Source organism: Balaenoptera acutorostrata, chromosome 1 (assembly GCF_949987535.1).
Source record: "Balaenoptera acutorostrata chromosome 1, mBalAcu1.1, whole genome shotgun sequence".
Lineage (NCBI taxonomy): Eukaryota > Metazoa > Chordata > Mammalia > Artiodactyla > Balaenopteridae > Balaenoptera > Balaenoptera acutorostrata.
The window spans coordinates 194937386-194956759 of NC_080064.1; the positions used below are offsets into that span (position 1 = coordinate 194937386).

General features: G+C 37.9%; 1 protein-coding gene across 1 annotated transcript in view; it reads right to left on the reverse strand.

The window, feature by feature from the left end:
* Window positions 1-6617: 6617 nt before the first annotated feature.
* The window catches only part of LOC130705647 (uncharacterized), a 150739-nt gene continuing 137982 nt past the window's right edge, over window positions 6618-19374 (reverse strand). Inside the window, exon 4 of the mRNA XM_057533305.1 lies at window positions 6618-6940. Coding sequence (XP_057389288.1) covers window positions 6618-6940 — 323 coding nt within the window. The remainder of the gene's footprint in view (window positions 6941-19374) is intronic.

The following is a 19374-nucleotide window of genomic DNA, read 5'->3' on the forward strand; positions in this document are numbered from 1 at the left end:
CAAATGGCAGTCTATGAGGGAGGGCAGAAAATAAAAATGAGTCAATCACAAAATAAAACATCAATACTACAACAAAAAATAGTAAAGGTTGCCATGAGAGCTTGACCCAGGATTTGATCTAGCTAAGGATGCCCAAGAAGGCTTTTCTTTTCTTTTTTTTTTTTTTTCCACACACACACACTGTATTTTATTTTTACAAGAGATAAATAGACTGACACCAAGCATTGTACATGGATGACCACAACAAAAGCAACAATGATTGCAATTACCAAACATGAAACACACTCATACTATGTCATAATATTGACATTCAGTCCAGTAATCCTCCACTGTAACAGCTCCTTTACTTTGCAGTGAAAATTGATTTGTATATTCTTTGCCTCTGAGTCCTTGTGGGATTTTTTTTTTTAATTCAGACAGAAAGTCACAAAAATTATACTCATCCTCATCAGTTCACTCAGTCCCATGTAATTAATTTTTTTTTTATCTTGATCTTTTGTTAGCACTTTTATGAGTTCATCAGTTTTTCATTAGAGTTCTGAAAATGCTTATTCATTCAGTTCAGCAGTACAGTCAGTTACCAGAAACCTGTACTTGTCAGAGTCTTTTCCATGAATTTCTTGAAGATGAAACCCTTTTATAGGAACATATTTGCAAAATCATCAGAGTACACCCAGAACTGTCTGTAAATGACAAAAGACTTAAAAATGACCATGGTTAAAGATTTGATGAAAGTTCATAATAATGCAGTTGACAAGAAAATTAGTTATTTCTGAGATATACATTTTAAAGTAATAACTAGGATTATTACTTATAACATTATACCAGAACATATAAGATTTTTAGAAGTTTCCTGTAATGTCTGAAACATTTATATTAACATATTTCCATACATATTTCCATACAAATACTAATATAAGATTTTTAGAAATTTCATGTAATGTCCGAAACATTTACATTAACATATTTCCATACAAATAACCCAATGAAAGTTTAGTATTAGTTGTTTTGTTTGTTTTTTTATACTGCAGGTTCTTATTAGGCATCAGTTTTATACACATCAGTGTATACATGTCAATCCCAATCGCCCAATTCAGCACACCACCATCCCCACCTCACCGCAGTTTTCCCCCCTTGGTGTCCATATGTCCATTCTCTACATCTGTGTCTCAACTTCTGCCCTGCAAACTGGCTCATCTGTAGCATTTTTCTAGGTTCCACATACATGCATTAATATACGATATTTGTTTTTCTCTTTCTGACTTACTTCACTCTGTATGACACTCTCTAGATCCATCCAAATCTCAACAAATGACTCAATTTCGTTCCTTTTTATGGCTGAGTAATATTCCATTGTATATATGTACCACATCTTCTTCATCCATTCGTCTGTTGATGGGCATTTAGGTTGCTTCCATAACCTGGCTATTGTAAATAGTGCTGCAATGAACATTCGGGTGCATGTGTCTTTTTGAATTACGGTTTTCCCTGGGTATATGCCCAGTAGTGGGATTGCTGGGTCATATGGTAATTCTATTTTTAGTTTTTTAAGGAACCTCCATATTGTTCTCCATAGTGGCTGTATCAATTTACATTCCCACCAACAGTGCAAGAGGGTTCCCTTTTCTCCACACCCTCTCCAGCATTTGTTGTTTGTAGATTTTCTGATGATGCCCATTCTAACAGGAGTGAGGTGATACCTCATTGTAGTTTTGATTTGCATTTCTCTAATAATTAGTGATGTTGAGCATCTTTTCATGTGCTTCGTGGCCGTCTGTATGTCTTCTTTGGAGAAATGTCTATTTAGGTCTTTTCCCCATTTTTGGATTGGGGTGTTTGTTTCTTTGATATTGAGCTGAATGAGCTGTTTATATATTTTGGAGATTAATCCTTTGTCCGTTGATTCATTTGCAAATATTTTCTCCCATTCTGAGGGTTGTCTTTTCGTCTTGTTTATGGTTTCCTTTGCTGTGCAAAAGCTTTGAAGTTTCATTAGGTCCCACTTGTTTATTTTTGTTTTTATTTCCATTACTCTAGGAGGTGGATGAAAAAAGATCTTGCTGTGATTTATGTCAAAGAGTGTTCTTCCTATGTTTTCCTCTAAGAGTTTTATAGTGTCCAGTCTTATATTTAGGTCTCTAATCCATTTTGAGTTTATTTTTGTGTATGGTGTTAGGGAGTATTCTAATTTCATTCTTTTACATGTAGCTGTCCAGTTTTCCCAGCACCACTTATTGAAGAGACTGTCTTTTCTCCATTGTATATCTTTGCCTCCTTTGTCATAGATTAGTTGACCAAAGGTGCGTGGGTTAATCTCTGGGCTTTCTATCTTGTTCCATTGATCTACGTTTCTGTTTTTGTGCCAGTACCATATTGTCTTGATTACTGTAGCTTTGTAGTATAGTCTGAAGTCAGGGAGTCTGATTCCTCCAGCTCCATTTTTTTTGCCTCAAGACTGCTTTGGCTATTCGGGGTGTTTTGTGTCTCCATACAAATTTTAAGATGATTTGTTCTAGCTCCGTAAAAAATGCCATTGGTAATTTGATAGGGATTGCATTGAATCTGTAGATTGCTTTGGGTAGTATACTCATTTTCACAATGTTGATTCTTCCAATCCAAGAACATGGTATATCTCTCCATCTGTTGGTATCATCTTTAATTTCTTTCATCAGTGTCTTATAGTTTTCTGCATACAGGTCTTTTGTCTCCCTAGGTAGGTTTATTCCTAGGTATTTTATTCTTTTTGTTGCAATGGTAAATGGGAGTGTTTCCATAATTTCTCTTTCAGATTTTTCATCATTAGTGTAGAGGAAAGCAAGAGATTTCTGTGCATTAATTTTGTAACCTGCAACTTTACCATATTCATTAATTAGCTCTAGCAGTTTTCTGGTGGCAGTTTTAGGATTCTCTATGTATAGTATCATGTCATCCGCAAACAGTGACAGTTTTACTTCTTCTTTTCCAATTTGTATTCCTTTTATTTCTTTTTCTTCTCTGATTGCTGTGGCTAGGACTTCGAGAACTATGTTGAATAATAGTGGTGAGAGTGGACATCCTTGTCTCGTTCCTGATCTTAGAGGAAATGCTTTCAGTTTTTCACCATTGAGAATGATGTTTGCTATGGGTTTGTCATATATGGCCTTTATTATGTTGAGGTAGGGTCCCTCTATGCCCACTTTCTGGAGAGTTTTTATCATAAATGGGTGTTGAATTTTGTCAAAAGCTTTTTCTGCATCTATTGAGATGATCATATGGTTTTTATTCTTCAATTTGTTAATATGGTGTATCACATTGATTGATTTGCGTATATTGAAGAATCCTTGCATCCCTGGGATAAATCCCACTTGATCGTGGTGTATGATCCTTTTAATGTGTTGTTGGATTCTGTTTGCTAGTATTTTGTTGAGGATTTTTGCATCTATATTCATCAGTGATATTGGTCTGTAATTTTCTTTTTTTGTAGTGTCTTTGTCTGGTTTTGGTATCAGGGTGATGGTGGCCTCATAGAATGAGTTTGGGAGTGTTCCTTCTTCTGCAATTTTTTGGAAGAGTTTGAGAAGGATGGGTGTTAGCTCCTCTCTAAATGTTTGATAGAATTCACCTGTGAAGCCATCTGGTCCTGGACTTTTGTTTGTTGGAAGATTTTTAATCACAGTTTCAATTTCATTACTTGTGATTGGTCTGTTCATATTTTCTGTTTCTTCCTGATTCAGTCTTGGAAGGTTATACCTTTCTAAGAATTTGTCCATTTCTTCCAGGTTGTCCATTTTATTGGCATAAAGTTGCTTGTAGTAGTCTCTTAGGATGTTTTGTATTTCTGCGGTGTCTGTTGTAACTTCTCCTTTTTCATTTCTGATTTTATTGATTTGAGTCCTCTCCCTCTTTTTCTTGATGAGTCTGGCTAATGGCTTATCAATTTTGTTTATCTTCTCAAAGAACCAACTTTTAGTTTTATTGATCTTTGCTATTGTTTTCTTTGTTTCTATTTCATTTATTTCTGCTCTGATCTTTATGATTTCTTTCCTTCTGCTAACTTTGGGTTTTGTTTGTTCTTCTTTCTCTAGTTTCTTTAGGTGTAAGGTTAGATTGTTTACTTGAGATTTTTCTTGTTTCTTTAGGTAGGCTTGTATAGCTATAAACTTCCCTCTTAGAACCGCTTTTGCTGCATCCCATAGGTTTTGGGTCGTCGTGTTTTCATTGTCATTTTTCTCTAGGTATTTTTTTATTTCCTGTTTGATTTCTTCAGTGATCTCTTGGTTATTTAGTAACGTATTGTTTAGCCTCCATGTGTTTGTCTTTTTTACGTTTTTTCCCCTGTAATTCATTTCTAATCTCATAGCGTTGTGGTCAGAAAAGATGCTTGATATGATTTCAATTTTCTTAAATTTACTGAGGCTTGATTTGTGACCCAAGATGTGATCTATCCTGGAGAATGTTCCGTGCGCACTTGAGAAGAACGTGTAATCTGCCGTTTTTGGATGGAATGTCCTATATATATCAATTAAATCTATCTGGTCTATTGTGTCATTTAAAGCTTCTGTTTCCTTATTTATTTTCATTTTGGATGATCTGTCCATTGGTGTAAGTGAGGTGTTAAAGTCCCCCACTATTATTGTGTTACTGTCGATTTCCTCTTTTATAGCTGTTAGCAGTTGCCTTATGTATTGAGGTGCTCCTATGTTGGGTGCATATATATTTATAATTGTTATATCTTCTTCTTGGATTGATCCCTGGATCATTATGTAGTGTCCTTCCTTGTCTCTTGTAACATGCTTTATTTTAAAGTCTATTTTATCTGATATGAGTATAGCTACTCCAGCTTTCTTTTGATTTCCATTTGCATGGAATATCTTTTTCCATCCCCTCACTTTCAGTCTGTATGTGTCCCTAGGTCTGAAGTGGGTCTCTTGTAGACAGCATATATATGGGTCTTGTTTTTGTATCCATTCAGCCAGTCTATGTCTTTTGGTTGGGGCATTTAATCCATTCACGTTTAAGGTAATTATCGATATGTATGTTCCTATGACCATTTTCTTAATTGTTTTGGGTTTGTTTTTGTAGGTCCTTTTCTTCTCTTGTGTTTCCCACTTAGAGAAGTTCCTTTAGCATTTGTTGTAGAGCTGGTTTGGTGGTGCTGAATTCTCGTAGCTTTTGCTTGTCTGTAAAGCTTTTGATTTCTCCATCAAATCTAAATGAGATCCTTGCCGGGTAGAGTAATCTTGGTTGTAGGTTCTTCCCTTTCATCACTTTAAGTATATCATGCCACTCCCTTCTGGCTTGCAGAGTTTCTGCTGAGAAATCAGCTGTTAACCTTATGGGAGTTCCCTTGTATGTTATTTGTCGTTTTTCCCTTGCTGCTTTCAGTAATTTTTCTTTGTCTTTAATTTTTGCCACTTTGATTACTATGTGTCTCGGCGTGTTTCTCCTTGGGTTTATTCTGTATGGGACTCCCTGCACTTCCTGGACTTGGGTGGCTATTTCCTTTCCCATGTTAGGGAAGTTTTCGACTATAATCTCTTCAAATATTTTCTCTGGTCCTTTCTCTCTCTCTTCTCCTTCTGGGACCCCTATAATGCGAATGTTGTTGCGTTTAATGTTGTCCCAGAGGTCTCTTAGGCTGTCTTCATTTCTTTTCATTCTTTTTTCTTTAGTCTGTTCCGCAGCAGTGAATTCCACCATTCTGTCTTCCAGGTCACTTATCCGTTCTTCTGCCTCAGTTATTCTGCTATTGATTCCTTCTAGTGTAGTTTTCATTTCAGTTATTGTATTGGTCATCTCTGTTTGTTTGTTCTTTAATTCTTCTAGGTCTTTGTTAATCATTTCTTGCATCTTCTCAATCTTTGCCTCCATTCTTATTCCGAGGTCCTGGATCATCTTCACTATCATTATTCTGAATTCTTTTTCTGGAAGGTTGCCTATCTCCACTTCATTTAGTTGTTTTTCTGGGGTTTTTTCTTGTTCCTTCATCTGGTACATAGCCCTCTGCCTTTTCATCTTCTCTGTCTTTCTGTAACTGTGGTTTTTGGTCCACAGGCTGCAGGATTGTAGTTTTTCTTGCTTCTGTTGTCTGCCCTCTGGTGGTTGAGGCTATCTAAGAGGCTTGATGGGAGGCTCTGGTGGTGGGTAGAGCTGACTGTTGCTGTCAAGAAGGCTTTTCTGAAGATATGATTAAAGGACACTCTGAAGGATACAGAGGGATTAGCTACTTAAAAAGGGGAAGGAAAACTGTGTGTGGTAAGTCCCTTTGTAGAGTGGAATCCTGGGGTCATAAACGAGAGTCAGAGAAGCCCAGTTTGGCTGAATTGAGGCTGGAGGAAATGGTAGAAAATAAATCAAATGCTGGGTGACAACCCACTAGTGAGTTTGTTAAAGACTGTTGGGTCTTGCCAAATTTTGATGTGTTCTTCTCCCCCTCACATACAAATGAGGGTCATGTGAACACTTCTTACCAATAGCCTGTGAGCAGAGCATCCCTGCCAACTTAATTAACAGCCATTGTGTCTTCTCCATACTCTTCCTCTCTTTCACCCATGCACCTGGAGGCAAAGGGCTCTGGCTTTGTGGGTAGCACGCCTGACGTAGGGGCCCTAAACCCCTGCTTGTAGGAAGCACGGATTTCACTGCCACCCACAGGGATTAGAAGATCCTCCGGTCCCTTGTTGACTCGTCCTCCTCTTGCTCCATCCAATTCTCTCCCTTTGGGGACGTTGCCCCAACAGGGATTCCGTTGCTTTGCAGTATCTTTGGCTCTGGTCCTTGCTCCTAGCATCTCCTCTACCCAGGGTACCAATGATGGCAAATGGTATTATAGACGATCCTATGAAAGTCCTCAGGACAGAGTGTGATGGTGCTGCCCAGGTTTCAAGCTTAGCCCTCATCACCAACCTCACTCGGTCACTTTCAGCCAGTAACTTACCTATCCAGGTCTCAGTCACACCATCTGTAAAATATCGATAATAAACATACTTAGTTTTATGCGTGGTGATTAAATGAGTTAATATATATATAAAGCCCCAAGCGCAGTATCTGTTACATCGTAAGTTTTCAATAAACATCAGCTATTAATCTTATTTTCCTTATTAGACATTGAAGAAGAACTAAAACAATAGTAACAAAACTGAAACAAACAAGAAAACAAAAAAAAACCACTTGCACTCGTGGCTAAAGAGACTGTTCATTTTCTGGTGCAGTCAAGAGTTTTCTTTTTCTTTGACATGCAAGATCCTAACCTTTTCTGGACCCATGTGAATCTGGATTGAAATGCCAGTTCCTTATTTTAGGAGCCTTGTGGTTCTCTGCAGAGACTTGCCCGTTCAGTTTATTTACTCATTGTATGTAACTGAGTTACCTTCTTCCATTTAATCTTCTAAAGGCCTGCCCCTGGTTAATTATCAACCCTGGAATGGCCTTTCTATTTGCATGGCCCTGCCTCTCTGCTTTGTATCTTTTGCCCCCTCACATTCGTATGGCCCGCACTTTCATTGGAATGGGTTTTATACTGCCCTGGTTTTTTTGGGGAAGAACAGATGCCCATTTGAGTTAGAGACACAAAGATGTGGTGACACTAAATTTACAACACTATGAAACCATGCTTTCTCCCACTGTAGCTCAAGGTGGTTATTTTCATGCTTGCAAATTGGAGTAACACCCAATAGGAACAGTGAGTTGGAAGCCCTTTTTCTGCCATGGAGGGCATGGGAGAAGGAGCAGGGCTAACTTCAGGAAAGAAGCAACAACATTGGAGATATGCTTAGAATTTTCTCTGCAAGGGAGGGAAGTGCATTCTAGACCAAAGGTCGCTGGGATACCCTATGCCTCTCAGTAGCTGTGGCCTCCCTCTGGTTGCCTGGGTAATGTATTGAAGGCACACACAAGTCTGGCCCTGCACCATCTAAGGAAACCTGATTGACCTCATGATATCCACTGGCGACACGAAAGTAAGCCGTGTAATATTTCAAGCTGTCACAAAGGAAACCACTTTCACAAAAGTTTATAGGGGTTAAAGGCCCCTCCACATGGCAACAGCTGTCACTGCTCCCTCTCAGTTCAGCAGCCCCCTCCTCCTCTGAAGATAACCATAGCAGCCCTACCCCCAGCTGGCTGTGTGGCCTGTTTCCATAGCAGAGGGCAGGGTAAACCCCCAATCAGCCTCCCTCTTCTGGGGATTTCACTTCGTGATGTCCTGAGAGACAAAAAATAATACCATAGTAGTAATTTTTGGTCTCTATTGAGTTCTTGTACCTCAGGCAGTTGTTATGTCTTTCATCTCTTACAACACACATCTGAATGTAATATTATTATCCCCTGTAGGGGAGAGGGCTTCAAGGGAAGTGATCTTCAAATACAACAAATATAATATATTCAAATAGACACATTCAACATGTACGTGGAATAAACCACTCTGGACACCTGGCTTACGAGGAAAAGTTATGGAGAAACATTTCAAACATATTTCCCAAGTCCAGCCTGCATGTCTCATCTCTGTCTGTTTTCCTGTCTAGATCCGTCCTTTTCAAATGTGCTCTCTGCAGAGCTCTCTGAGTTCCTTGAAGCCTCCCACTCCGACTCAAATCCTGACGGGGCCGAGGGAGACGGGTGGGAGAATGCCAGGGAAAAACCAGTGGTCCAGCAATTACAAAAGTGAGTAAGTCTGCAAAGACAGATCAAAATTAAAAGGCCAAACGCTCTGCATACCATGTAAAGGAATTATTTTAGATCCTTTAGCGCCCTGCTCACCACAAAGCCCTTATTCTATCACCTTTCAAACCATCTACCATCCTAGCTACCAGGTAGGATAAGCACTTGTAGGAGAGCCAAAACATAAATAATACGATGAAAATGCATATCTCAAAGAAATATATCTATTCAAAGTAGTATGTACTTATTTTACAATATTCTCTTTTTAGGATAAGAATGGAATATCTTAAAGACTAGATGTACTTCCTTCAATTTCAAGAAACTGTGACCAATCTCTAGCTAAACAAGCTGTCTTCCTTAATACAAAACAAAGCTGTCAACCTGAATATCACTACTTAGTTTATTTTCCTAGCTTTCTCCATTTGTTTCTTTTTTTTTTCATGTAGGTGAAATTTTATTCATTTTTTAAAAGTTTCCTATTTAGTTTTTAAAATTTTTATTTTATATTGGAGTACAGTTGATTTTACAGTGTTGTGTTAGTTTCAGATATACACAAAGTGATTCAGTTATACATATATGTATTTTTTTTTCAGATTCTTTTCCCATTTAGGTTATTACAGAACACTGAGTAGAGCTCCCTGTGCTATACACTAGGTCCTTGTTGATTATCTATGTTATATATAATAATGTGTATCTGTTAATCTCAAAATCCTGATTAATCCCTCCCCCACTCTTTCCCCTTTGGTAACCATAAATCTGTTTTCTAAGCCTGTGAGTCTGTTTCTGTTTTGTAAATAAGTTCATTTGTATCATTTTTTTAGATTCCACATATAAGTGATATCATGTGATATTTGTCTTTGTCTGACTTTCTTCACTTAGTATGATCATCTCTAGGCCCACCCATGTTGCTACAAATGGCATTATTTCCTTCTTTTTTATGGCTGAGGAATAGTCCACTGTATATATGTCTACATTTGTTTCTGAAAGTGTTGTGAACTTATTTTTCATAATTAGGCAGTATGTCTCATCAGCTGACCAGCATATCAATATGCCTTACTATGTTATTTATGACCTTATCAACAAAATACATGTTACATGAGCAATCCTGTCCCCTTCCGTGTCTAAGAGAACACTTCATGTACCTCTGATCTCCAAATTGCTATCTTTAGGAGTGGCCAAGACAGGCGCATTTCTCATCGAACCTGCCTCCTGGCATCCCAGCTAGACTCCCTTATATGTACACATGTATCTCTTTGCCTCCCTTGTAAGTAAGATGTGACCAAAAGACTGCATTCTCCCATCTGAACAGGAGTGCAGGCGACAGCACATCTTCCCAGCCGGCCATGCATGGTCCTCCATGCCCTTCCTCTTCTGCAGCCTGAGGCTGATGAAGCCACCTGTCAGAGAGAGAAGCCTTCAACAACCTATTGATCAAGAACCTATTTTATAATAACTTTATATGGAGTGTAATCTGTAAAAATATCAAATCACTCTGTTATACACCTGAAACTAATACAATACTGTCAATAAACTATACTTCAATTAAAAAAAAATACCTGTTTGGGACTTTACATGAGCAAAAAATAAATGCCTGCAAGTTAAGACATTGAAATGTAGGAGTTGAAGGTCTTAGAATAGTATGTACTACATTAACCAATAACCCAGCCAACTCCTGCCTTGAGCTCCAGACCTGGATTTCTAAATATCTCTTGTCTACTTATATCAAGCACAACATATTCAGAACTGAAACAATTATCTTGGACTCCAAACTTATCTTTCTCATTTTTAATCACCACCCACTCTACTTACCAACCTAGGGATTTTGGCTCATCCTCTCTACCAGGGCTTCCACAGCTTTGGCACGAGTACAAATCATCCAGCAGACTTCTGATAACACTGAAGTTTGGCTCCTCCCCTCTCCCCCCCCTTCCTCCATCCCAGTGATTCTGATTGAGGGAGTCTGGGGTGGGGAGTGACTCCAGGTGACACTGATGCTGTCACTGACCACACTTTGAGCAGCCCTGTGGTACACCACCTCCTCCAAACCATCTCCCCTTCCCCTTCCAGTTGGCTCTGAGTGCTAAGTAGCCTGCCCCCAATTTACCTCTAAAACCTGTCCTCTTTTCTTCCTTTTTCTCTTGGCCTATTTTTATCTTCTGTTATGTCTTATTGACTTGGTAAGTGGTCTACCTCCTTCAAACCCATTCTTCGGACAACTGTCAGAGTGGCTTTAAAAACCAACCCACCAACCAGCCGCCCACCCAACCCACCAACCAGCCAACCAACCAACCAACTGAGACATTGTGTATCTTGGTTTTCCCATTTCAAAATACTTAATATATTGATTTGTAAACTTCTTCCTTCTTTAATTAGTGTAGTTTTCCTTACGCAGGAGAACCCTTTCGTTAATAACATTTTGTGGATGAATGAGGTTCATCTCCGGCTGAACTCTGAGTGGGCACTGGGATCCTGGTACTCAGTCCCCTTCTTTCACCCACGTGGCAGTGTCTGATGGATCTGCTGGTAAAACCTATGGCTTCTCAGAGTTTGAAGATGACTTAATCAGATGGAGTCTCAATGTTCATTAAAAAAGAGATACAAATCTGACAGCATGGCACTGATGACTCGTCGTCTTCCAGCTCCAATTTAGGTGTTCAGTTTCATGTCTTGACTCTTTCTTTCCTTCTGTGGATGTGAGTTCATCCTGGAGCCACCTGGCTGCTCACAGTGAACTCTTATGCTACCAAGTGTGTACTTTCTTCTCCTGAGGATGCCCTGGGCACACACCACTGAGCCCAGCACTTGTACCCCATCACCAGGAAAGCTCTCTCAGCTTCTCATCCCAGGACCCCCGTCACCCCAAGATGGAGGTCTTCATTTTATCTTAATCTCTGTTTGCATCCCAGTCAAAATTGCCATATGTTTATTCTAGGACTGAACTCTATGAAAGCAAGCCCATGTCCTTGTATACATTTGTATATCATCATTTTTTAATATGGAATATGGACACATGTGTCGGTAATAAATGTGTGCTGTGCTCTAGAGCAAGATAGGATGGTTAGCCATCATGATTATCCTCATAAATCTTGTAGGATATAATTTAGAATCATTACAAGAAATAATTTCCTACTATGACAAAGAAATTAAGTACTGTGCAATAGTCACACCTGTAATTATTCTATGCCTTTTATTTATAATACAGTAAGTCCCCTACGTATGAACGAGTTCCATTCCAACAGCGCATTCTTAAGTCCAACAAAGTTAGCCTAGGTACCCAACTAACACAATCAGCTATGTAATTACTGTACTGTAATAGGTTTATAATACTTTTCACACAAATAATACATAAAAACAAACACAAAAAATAAAGAAAACATTCTTAATCTTACAGTACAGTACCTTGAAAAGTACAGTAGTACAGTACAACAGCTGGCATACTGGGGCTGGTAGCAGTATCAGCTACATCACTACTGCTTTTACGCTTGCTTCTGGACATTCTGGGCTTGGAATAAAGATACTATACTACTGTACTCTATACAGTACCGTGCAGTAAGGTACACAAAAGCACAACCACTTGTAGAGGATGCACGCACGTGACAGTGTATGCCAGACCCGTGAACTAACTTACGTGATTGGACATGCAAATGCACGTTTGCATCTTTGAAAGTTTGCAACTTGAAGGTTTGTATGTAGGGGACTTACTGTAAATCAGAGGAAAGATAAATTCATTGTATTGGTCATTTAAGGTCATTTGGCCATCCAACTCTTCTGACTGGAAATCTATGTCTTCAAAAGGAACTCAGTTGCAATTTATTTTAGCCATCATAAGTGAGACATTATCTCCATCACAGTCTCAATGAATATGACTCCCATTCTACATATTCCTGGGGTGTAACAGAGTTATTATGCCAGAGTCACATGTAAATTTAATTCTCCTTCAATCTCATTGGACACCCCTGATTCCTCTGTGACCTCCTCTAGCAGCAAATGGTTGATGAACTAAGAAATATTCTGTGCTGGAAGTAAGTATATTTTCCCCCTTAATTTGGAAAAACATGCCCTACTTCAATGCAAGAAGTTTTAGCGTGTTACCATTATATCTTAGCATGAATGGTAAATGACACAGACCTGATAAGTCGTCTCCAAGAAAGCTGGAAGTTAATTCAAAGCAGGAGTAACCTCTTCCCTAATATATGTAAAATTGCTGCCATCCTGAAGTTCTCACTCCCACATGGATTATTAATTTCCAATAGCATGAGTGAGAGTTGCACATACCTACAAAGGAATAGGCTCCCCGAATACGGTTCCGTATTTATTGTGATTAAAATGTATCATGCTTTTATGTTTTTTTGCCTTGTTATGAATGCAAAAGCTGTTTTTAAATTATTTTCATACACTTCATATCACATTAAAGGTATCATTTTAAACACATGGCATGACTTGCATTGTTTTCTTCAGGCTTCCAGATTTGTGGGAGCATTTATGCTGGTCATAACAAAGCACTTTGTACTCGAATAGTGTTTACGGTGCTTGGTAGTTTTGTCTCTTTAAATTTAGAATTGGTTGCCAGTTCCAAATTGGTGTATTCTAAGCTATAACTTTCCATCAACTGATCCAAAGGCATTCTTTCTCCCTTTTGAAAATCACGGCTGATTAAAAGTCTAATGCAACAGCTGTTACTGATCATGTGATTGATATGTTTTTAAAGACAGATGTTGAGTATTAAAAGCAGAGCCCTGCAGATTTCTCCGCAGTCAATGAATATTTCTGAGTGGCTGCTGCTCTTTTCCCCACTTTTCCACGTGGCTTTTTCTTATTTTTTTTCTTCTCTTGCCTTTTCCTTTTTTTATTTGTTGAACTGAAATAGTTTTAATCAAACAAGTTATTTAGAAGTATATCCAACACCCTCCATTCTCCAAAGCAAGTACTGGAATAAAATCCATCTTTGATGGTGAAGAGTTCTCTAAACTCTCAAGAAATCATGAAAATATCTTTAGATTCTGAGTAAGAACACAGATACAGTGAAATTCAGTCACCATGTACTCCTCCAGTCGGGGAGTTTCTAAATGGTCTAAATTGCCCTAGGACAGAGCATATGTTCATTAGAAAGCATATTTCTAAATAACTTCAGTTTTCATGGTTATGGTTTCTTAACGTGTTCTTTCACAAATTAACTCTCACGTTAGGAAAATTTTAAAAAGACATCACAAAAAAATATAGGTATCTATGTAATTATAATTGAATCACTTTGCTGTACACCTGAAACTACACAACATTGTAAATCAACTATACTTCAGTAAAAAATAAACTAAAATAGACTAAGACATCACAAATGCATTATCTTAACTCTTTTTGAACATTTAAAATCATGTGATCTCCTGGTTTTACACACCCCTTTGATAACTCCATCCTGTGGTGTCTATCCTGAAATTTTTGTGCCTGAATTTATGACATGCAGGTGAATTTATATCATGATACGGATGGTATGCTAGAAAGTGATTTATCTGGCAGCATCTCCTAGAAGAAAGCAACTGTGCTATGAAAAAGAGAGACAATATTATTTATAGAGAATCACAGCATTTTAGAACTGCAAAGAGCTTTGGAAATCACTCCAGAAAGAGAGTATTTAAAACACTTGATCTTGAATGTAAATGCTTAGGAGTGAAAGGTGATGCATCAACACAAGTCAGAGGGCCCACAGAAGGATTCTAGGCCAGCACATTTACCATGGTGGTTGGAACCTTCTAGGTTATTCCAGTTTGGATGGTCTTATACTGGTGACCCAGCAAGAATGGAAAAGCCATTAGCAAAGCCCAAATGAAATCACCACGCAAGTTACAGGACTCAGTTTTGTGATAAATAGTACGCATTCAGGTAATACCTTTCACCCCTGAATTATCTGGGGGAAGTCACAATATTATTCCCACTCCATGTATAAAGAGCAAAACAGTAATTGATCAAAGTGACTGAGTAACTTAAGCTTTCTGTGAATAAAAAATATCTTATTAAAAAGCAAGTTATCAATTTATCTTGGTCCTTAAAAAACAACTTCACAAAGGAAAAGCAAGGGTGGATCCATTCAGCCCAGGGGAGAGAAATCAGTACATCTTGCTTTTTCCTCATCAGCATTCCTGAGCTGTGTGTCATTTACATGGATTTCACATCTCTATTCATGTCATTACTATTATCCTCAGCATCAAAATCAGTTTTCGTTCAGTCTGCATGAATTTAGAGCAGTTTTCAAAAACTCTCACAACCTTTTTGAGTCCCCTGGTTTTGTCTTGACGTGTGCAATATTTGGTCTGGTACTAATAACTTAGTGTGGCTTTCAAGTTATGAGCAGCCGTAATCGTCAACACCATTTTCACCCACAAATGTGGCTTGAGTAGGATATTGCACCAGGCACGTTATCAAAGAATGTGCTCAGAGTGGCATCTACCCAGGGCCCAAACTTTGCAAGAAACCATTTCCAACCTGATCAATGAGTATACTTTATTTTGAGCGTTGGTTAATCCACATCAATTTCCTGGCACTTTCTAATGAGGCTGTGGCCCCTGAAAGCATATTAGCTGGGAAATCAAGGGCATAAAAAGGCAATTTAAAAAAAAAAAAAAAAAAGGCAATTTATATTGAAAAATCATACTAAAGTGCACAAACATTTGATTTTTCTGAAATTTTAAGTGAATTTAGTTAAATACAGTCCTAAGCTGTGTAATACACTATGTTATTGTTCCTATTCAAAGGCTCCTTTGATTTTGTTAAAAAAAAAAAAAAGAATAAACAGAAGCCCCAGGAGACCAGAAAGGGGAGGGCTCAGCCCCTGTGACCATAGCAGAGCCCAGTAGGAAGGAGAAATACTGTTCTTTCCTGCAAGGACTCAGCCAATGAAAAGCCACTGCCTCTTTGTTTACATAGCCCTCCTGACTTCCTTTCTCCTCCGTAAAATGTTCTCCTTCCCTTGCCATGTGGGACTTGTACGTGGCTCACCATGCTTGCAGACCCTGAGTGCAATTCTCTGGTGATCCCAAACACACCCATCTTTGCTGAAGAAATATATGGCAGTCTATTGATTTTATGTGAACCATTTCAATCGAGGAAGATTCCAAAATACCTCATGTCTGTATTGTATCTGATAATATTTTCAATCACCAGCAGAGAAGCCATAGAAATCTCCTCTTTCTAAGGAATAACTTTATTTACCTGTGAATAGGTTTATCTCAATGCTTTAAAGAAAACTTTCTTATTACTATTAAAACTAGTTAAATTCAGAATTTCTCAACGTCTGCTATATTGACATTTTGGGCTGGATACTTCTGTGCTGTAGGGAGTTTACCTGCACATAGTAGGACATTTAGCAACATCCCTGACCTCTATCCACTAGATGCCAGGTACACTCTGTCAAGAGATAAACTGAGGCATACTAAAAAGAATTTCAGTTTATTTGAGCAAAAACTGATTTGCATCAAGCAGCATCCAATCTAGTAGAGAGGGAGGAGCTCCAAGTTGCTGTGTAAAATGAAATACTTTTATAAGCCAAAGGGACTGAGAACAAGGAAGTTCTACTAGGCAAAAAATGAGGCTGGTTATTGCAAGGTTCCTTTCCTTTAGGGGATGCCAGAGGTTTATCAGGTGGATGAGCTCCCTAGTGCCGATCAGGTGATTCCTGATGGACAGGTTTAAGGTTCTATTGCCAGGAGAACCAAAACTGTAATGAAGTCTCGGTTTGGTGACATGGGGCTTGACATAAATGACACCATTTTGGGCCTGTCGTATTGTTTTTTAATAATTTCCAAGTTGTGACATCAAAAATGTCTCCACACATTGCTAAATGTCCCCTGTTACAGGTTCACCCCCTGGCTGAGAACTTCTAGTCTAACATGTAAATTTCTTTTTTCAGGGCTCATTGCTGGAATTGTCCCTTAAGATACTGCATTTTCATTGTCAGGGTCCTTCAAGATCGCTGGTCCAACTGCTGCATGGATTTCCACGGTGAAAGATACGACTTTAATTTCAGTCCATATATCACTAATTCCAGGAAGCAACTGTTCCTGAGTTTCTCCACAGGCAGATTGTTTCTGAAAGAGTCACTGGCTGATCTTAGGTTATCAGACTTCAGACTCAGAAATTTTTTTTGTTGGTTAAATTTTAGGGCTGAATCCTACTGTAATATACAATAGTTTCTGGAAGTTAAGTTTTTTTTGTGTTTTTTTGTTTGTTTGTTTTTTGAGCAGAGAAAGTTTTATTGCAGGGCCAAGCAAGGAGAACAGGCAGTTCATGCTCAAAAGAGCTGAACTCTGATTTTTTGTGATTTAATGTATGCATATACTAAAAACCTTATAATCTGCAAATCTCAGTAAAGAACACCAAATTACAAAAGCTTGATAAACTTAAGGAAGTGTCATAAGAAGTAGACAGACTAATTTTTTCTAATAATAAATATTTATAATGTATTTGATTTTTATGTGGTTTTAGTTTTATTATTTTTTCTTGAAATATATCACACCCAAAATCTTATCATTGCCTTAAATAAAAATTAATAAAGTCCAACTTTTTTCACGTTTCATCTCACTTTATGGCAAAATCCGTAGTATGCCGGAATGAAGCTTGTACACAAAGAGCATTTTGCCTTATTGAAATTCTCCAACAGCAGATGCATGTAAGCCTCCAATAAAAAATAGCTCTTCTGAAAATTTAAATTCAAGCAGCTACTTCGCTGGAAGCCAGTGAATTCTGGACAAGATCTGAGAAATCTGGATGTTATTACTTAATGCAAAATTAATCTTATTTTTTCCATCTGTAAAATGGTAAAAATATCTGCTTTGAAAATGTTTACAGAGAATAATGTGATTGTTGTGATATGTGAGGTATGCTTCCAGCTCTTCCAAAGAAAAGCACTAGTCACTGTGTTCCTTTTCTGTTTGTACACATCAAGAGAATATACCAAATAACTCTATAAACTGTTGAACTTACCTACTTAATAAATGCCCTTTGACGGCTGTAAGAATTTTAATCAGTTCAAAATGTGAACACGCTTGTGTTACCCTAAAGCTGGCGTAGTGTTAAAACATAGCCTTATATTTCTCATTTCATAACTTTAGACTGGGTGAAAAAGGCTTTCTTTCTTACTGTCTAGAACAATACTGAACCCAGGTATGGTTCTATTCACAAAACAAACAATGCTTGATCTACTCACTTATGATTTTTGGCTGTTGCCCTGCTGCCTTTCTGATAGCTGCATTCATTCCCAGTTTTGGAACAGTACTCTCAGACTAATCATGTCCAAGTTGGAATATAGAAAGGTAGCTCAAAAAAAAAAAAAAAAAAAAAAGGTGGCTTGGAGAGACTTTGGGTTTTGTGAGCAGATAGTGAAAAAATGGAAGCGAGAAAGGCAAATACCAGGAAGATATGTTAAAATTTTATAATATATATAATATATAAATAAATATATATTTTACAAATTTATAAATTGTATAAATTGATTGATTGATCTCACTCTTTTTTTATTGAAATGTAGTTGATTTACAATATTGTGTGAGTTTCAGGTGTACAGCATGGTGATTTGGGTCCTTTTTGTAGATTATATTCCATTGTAGATTATTACAAGATATTGGGTATAATTCCCTGTGCTATACAGTAAATTCTTGTTGCTTTTCTATTTTATGTACAGTAGTTTGTATCTGTTAATCCCATACTCCTAAATTGTCCCTCCCCCTCTCTTTCTCCCCTTTGGTAACCATAAATTTCTTCTCTAGATCTGTGATCCTGTTTTGTACATACACTCATTTGTTTCATTTTTCAGATTTCACTAAGCATTGTATTCTCTCGGTCCATCCATGTTGCTGCAAATTGCAATATTTCATTCTTTTTTAATGAATTAAGTAATATTCCATTGTATCTATATCCATATCTATATCTATATACAGATATATATATATATATATATATGTGCCACATCTTCTTAAGCTAATCTTCTGTTGATGGGCACTTGGTTTCCTTCCATGTCTTGGCTATTGTAAATAGTGCTGCATGTATATTAATGTTTTATTAATTAAATATATATACTTATACATTTTATATGTTATGTTTAAAACCACACTCATGCTTACCATAGTGCCCTGATGCATACAATAGGAGCTTAGTGAATACTTGCACAACATCTGATATCTCTATGTAGCTCTCTGCCTCTCTCACCACCCTACACTGTGGAGTCCTGCCTTGTGTGTGTACAAACCAGCTCTCAGCCAAGTTCCCTGCTTTCTGATATCTAGGCCCATGAATTCCACCTGCCTCATCAGCCCTGCTTTGAGCTCAGCCTCTGTCAGCAGAATGGACCACTGTTCTCCACTTGGTTTCTACCTCTTCACGCTGGAGTATGGAAAGTCCTGGGGCTTATTTTTTGTGTTTCCTGCTCTCAAGGATCATACCATCTGCCTTCTGTTGTCTGGTACCTTAAAGTGTTGTCTTGCATATTTTATTCAGTTTTAAGATTATTTTCTGTGGCAAAAGTGAATGGGTGTTTGTGTCCAATAGTGGTACTCCATCGTGAATGGAAGAGGAAGTTGAAACACACATGTTGTTGGATGTTATGTCTGATATCATGGGTCAGTACAATTCCTGTTTACTAGAAAATGTCAATGAGGATTTATCTAAAGAATCTACTTCCCTTTTTTTTTGGTAAGAACCTTACTCTCATCTCTTTTAAAAATCAGAGCCAAGTTGATGCTACGATAGCTTGGC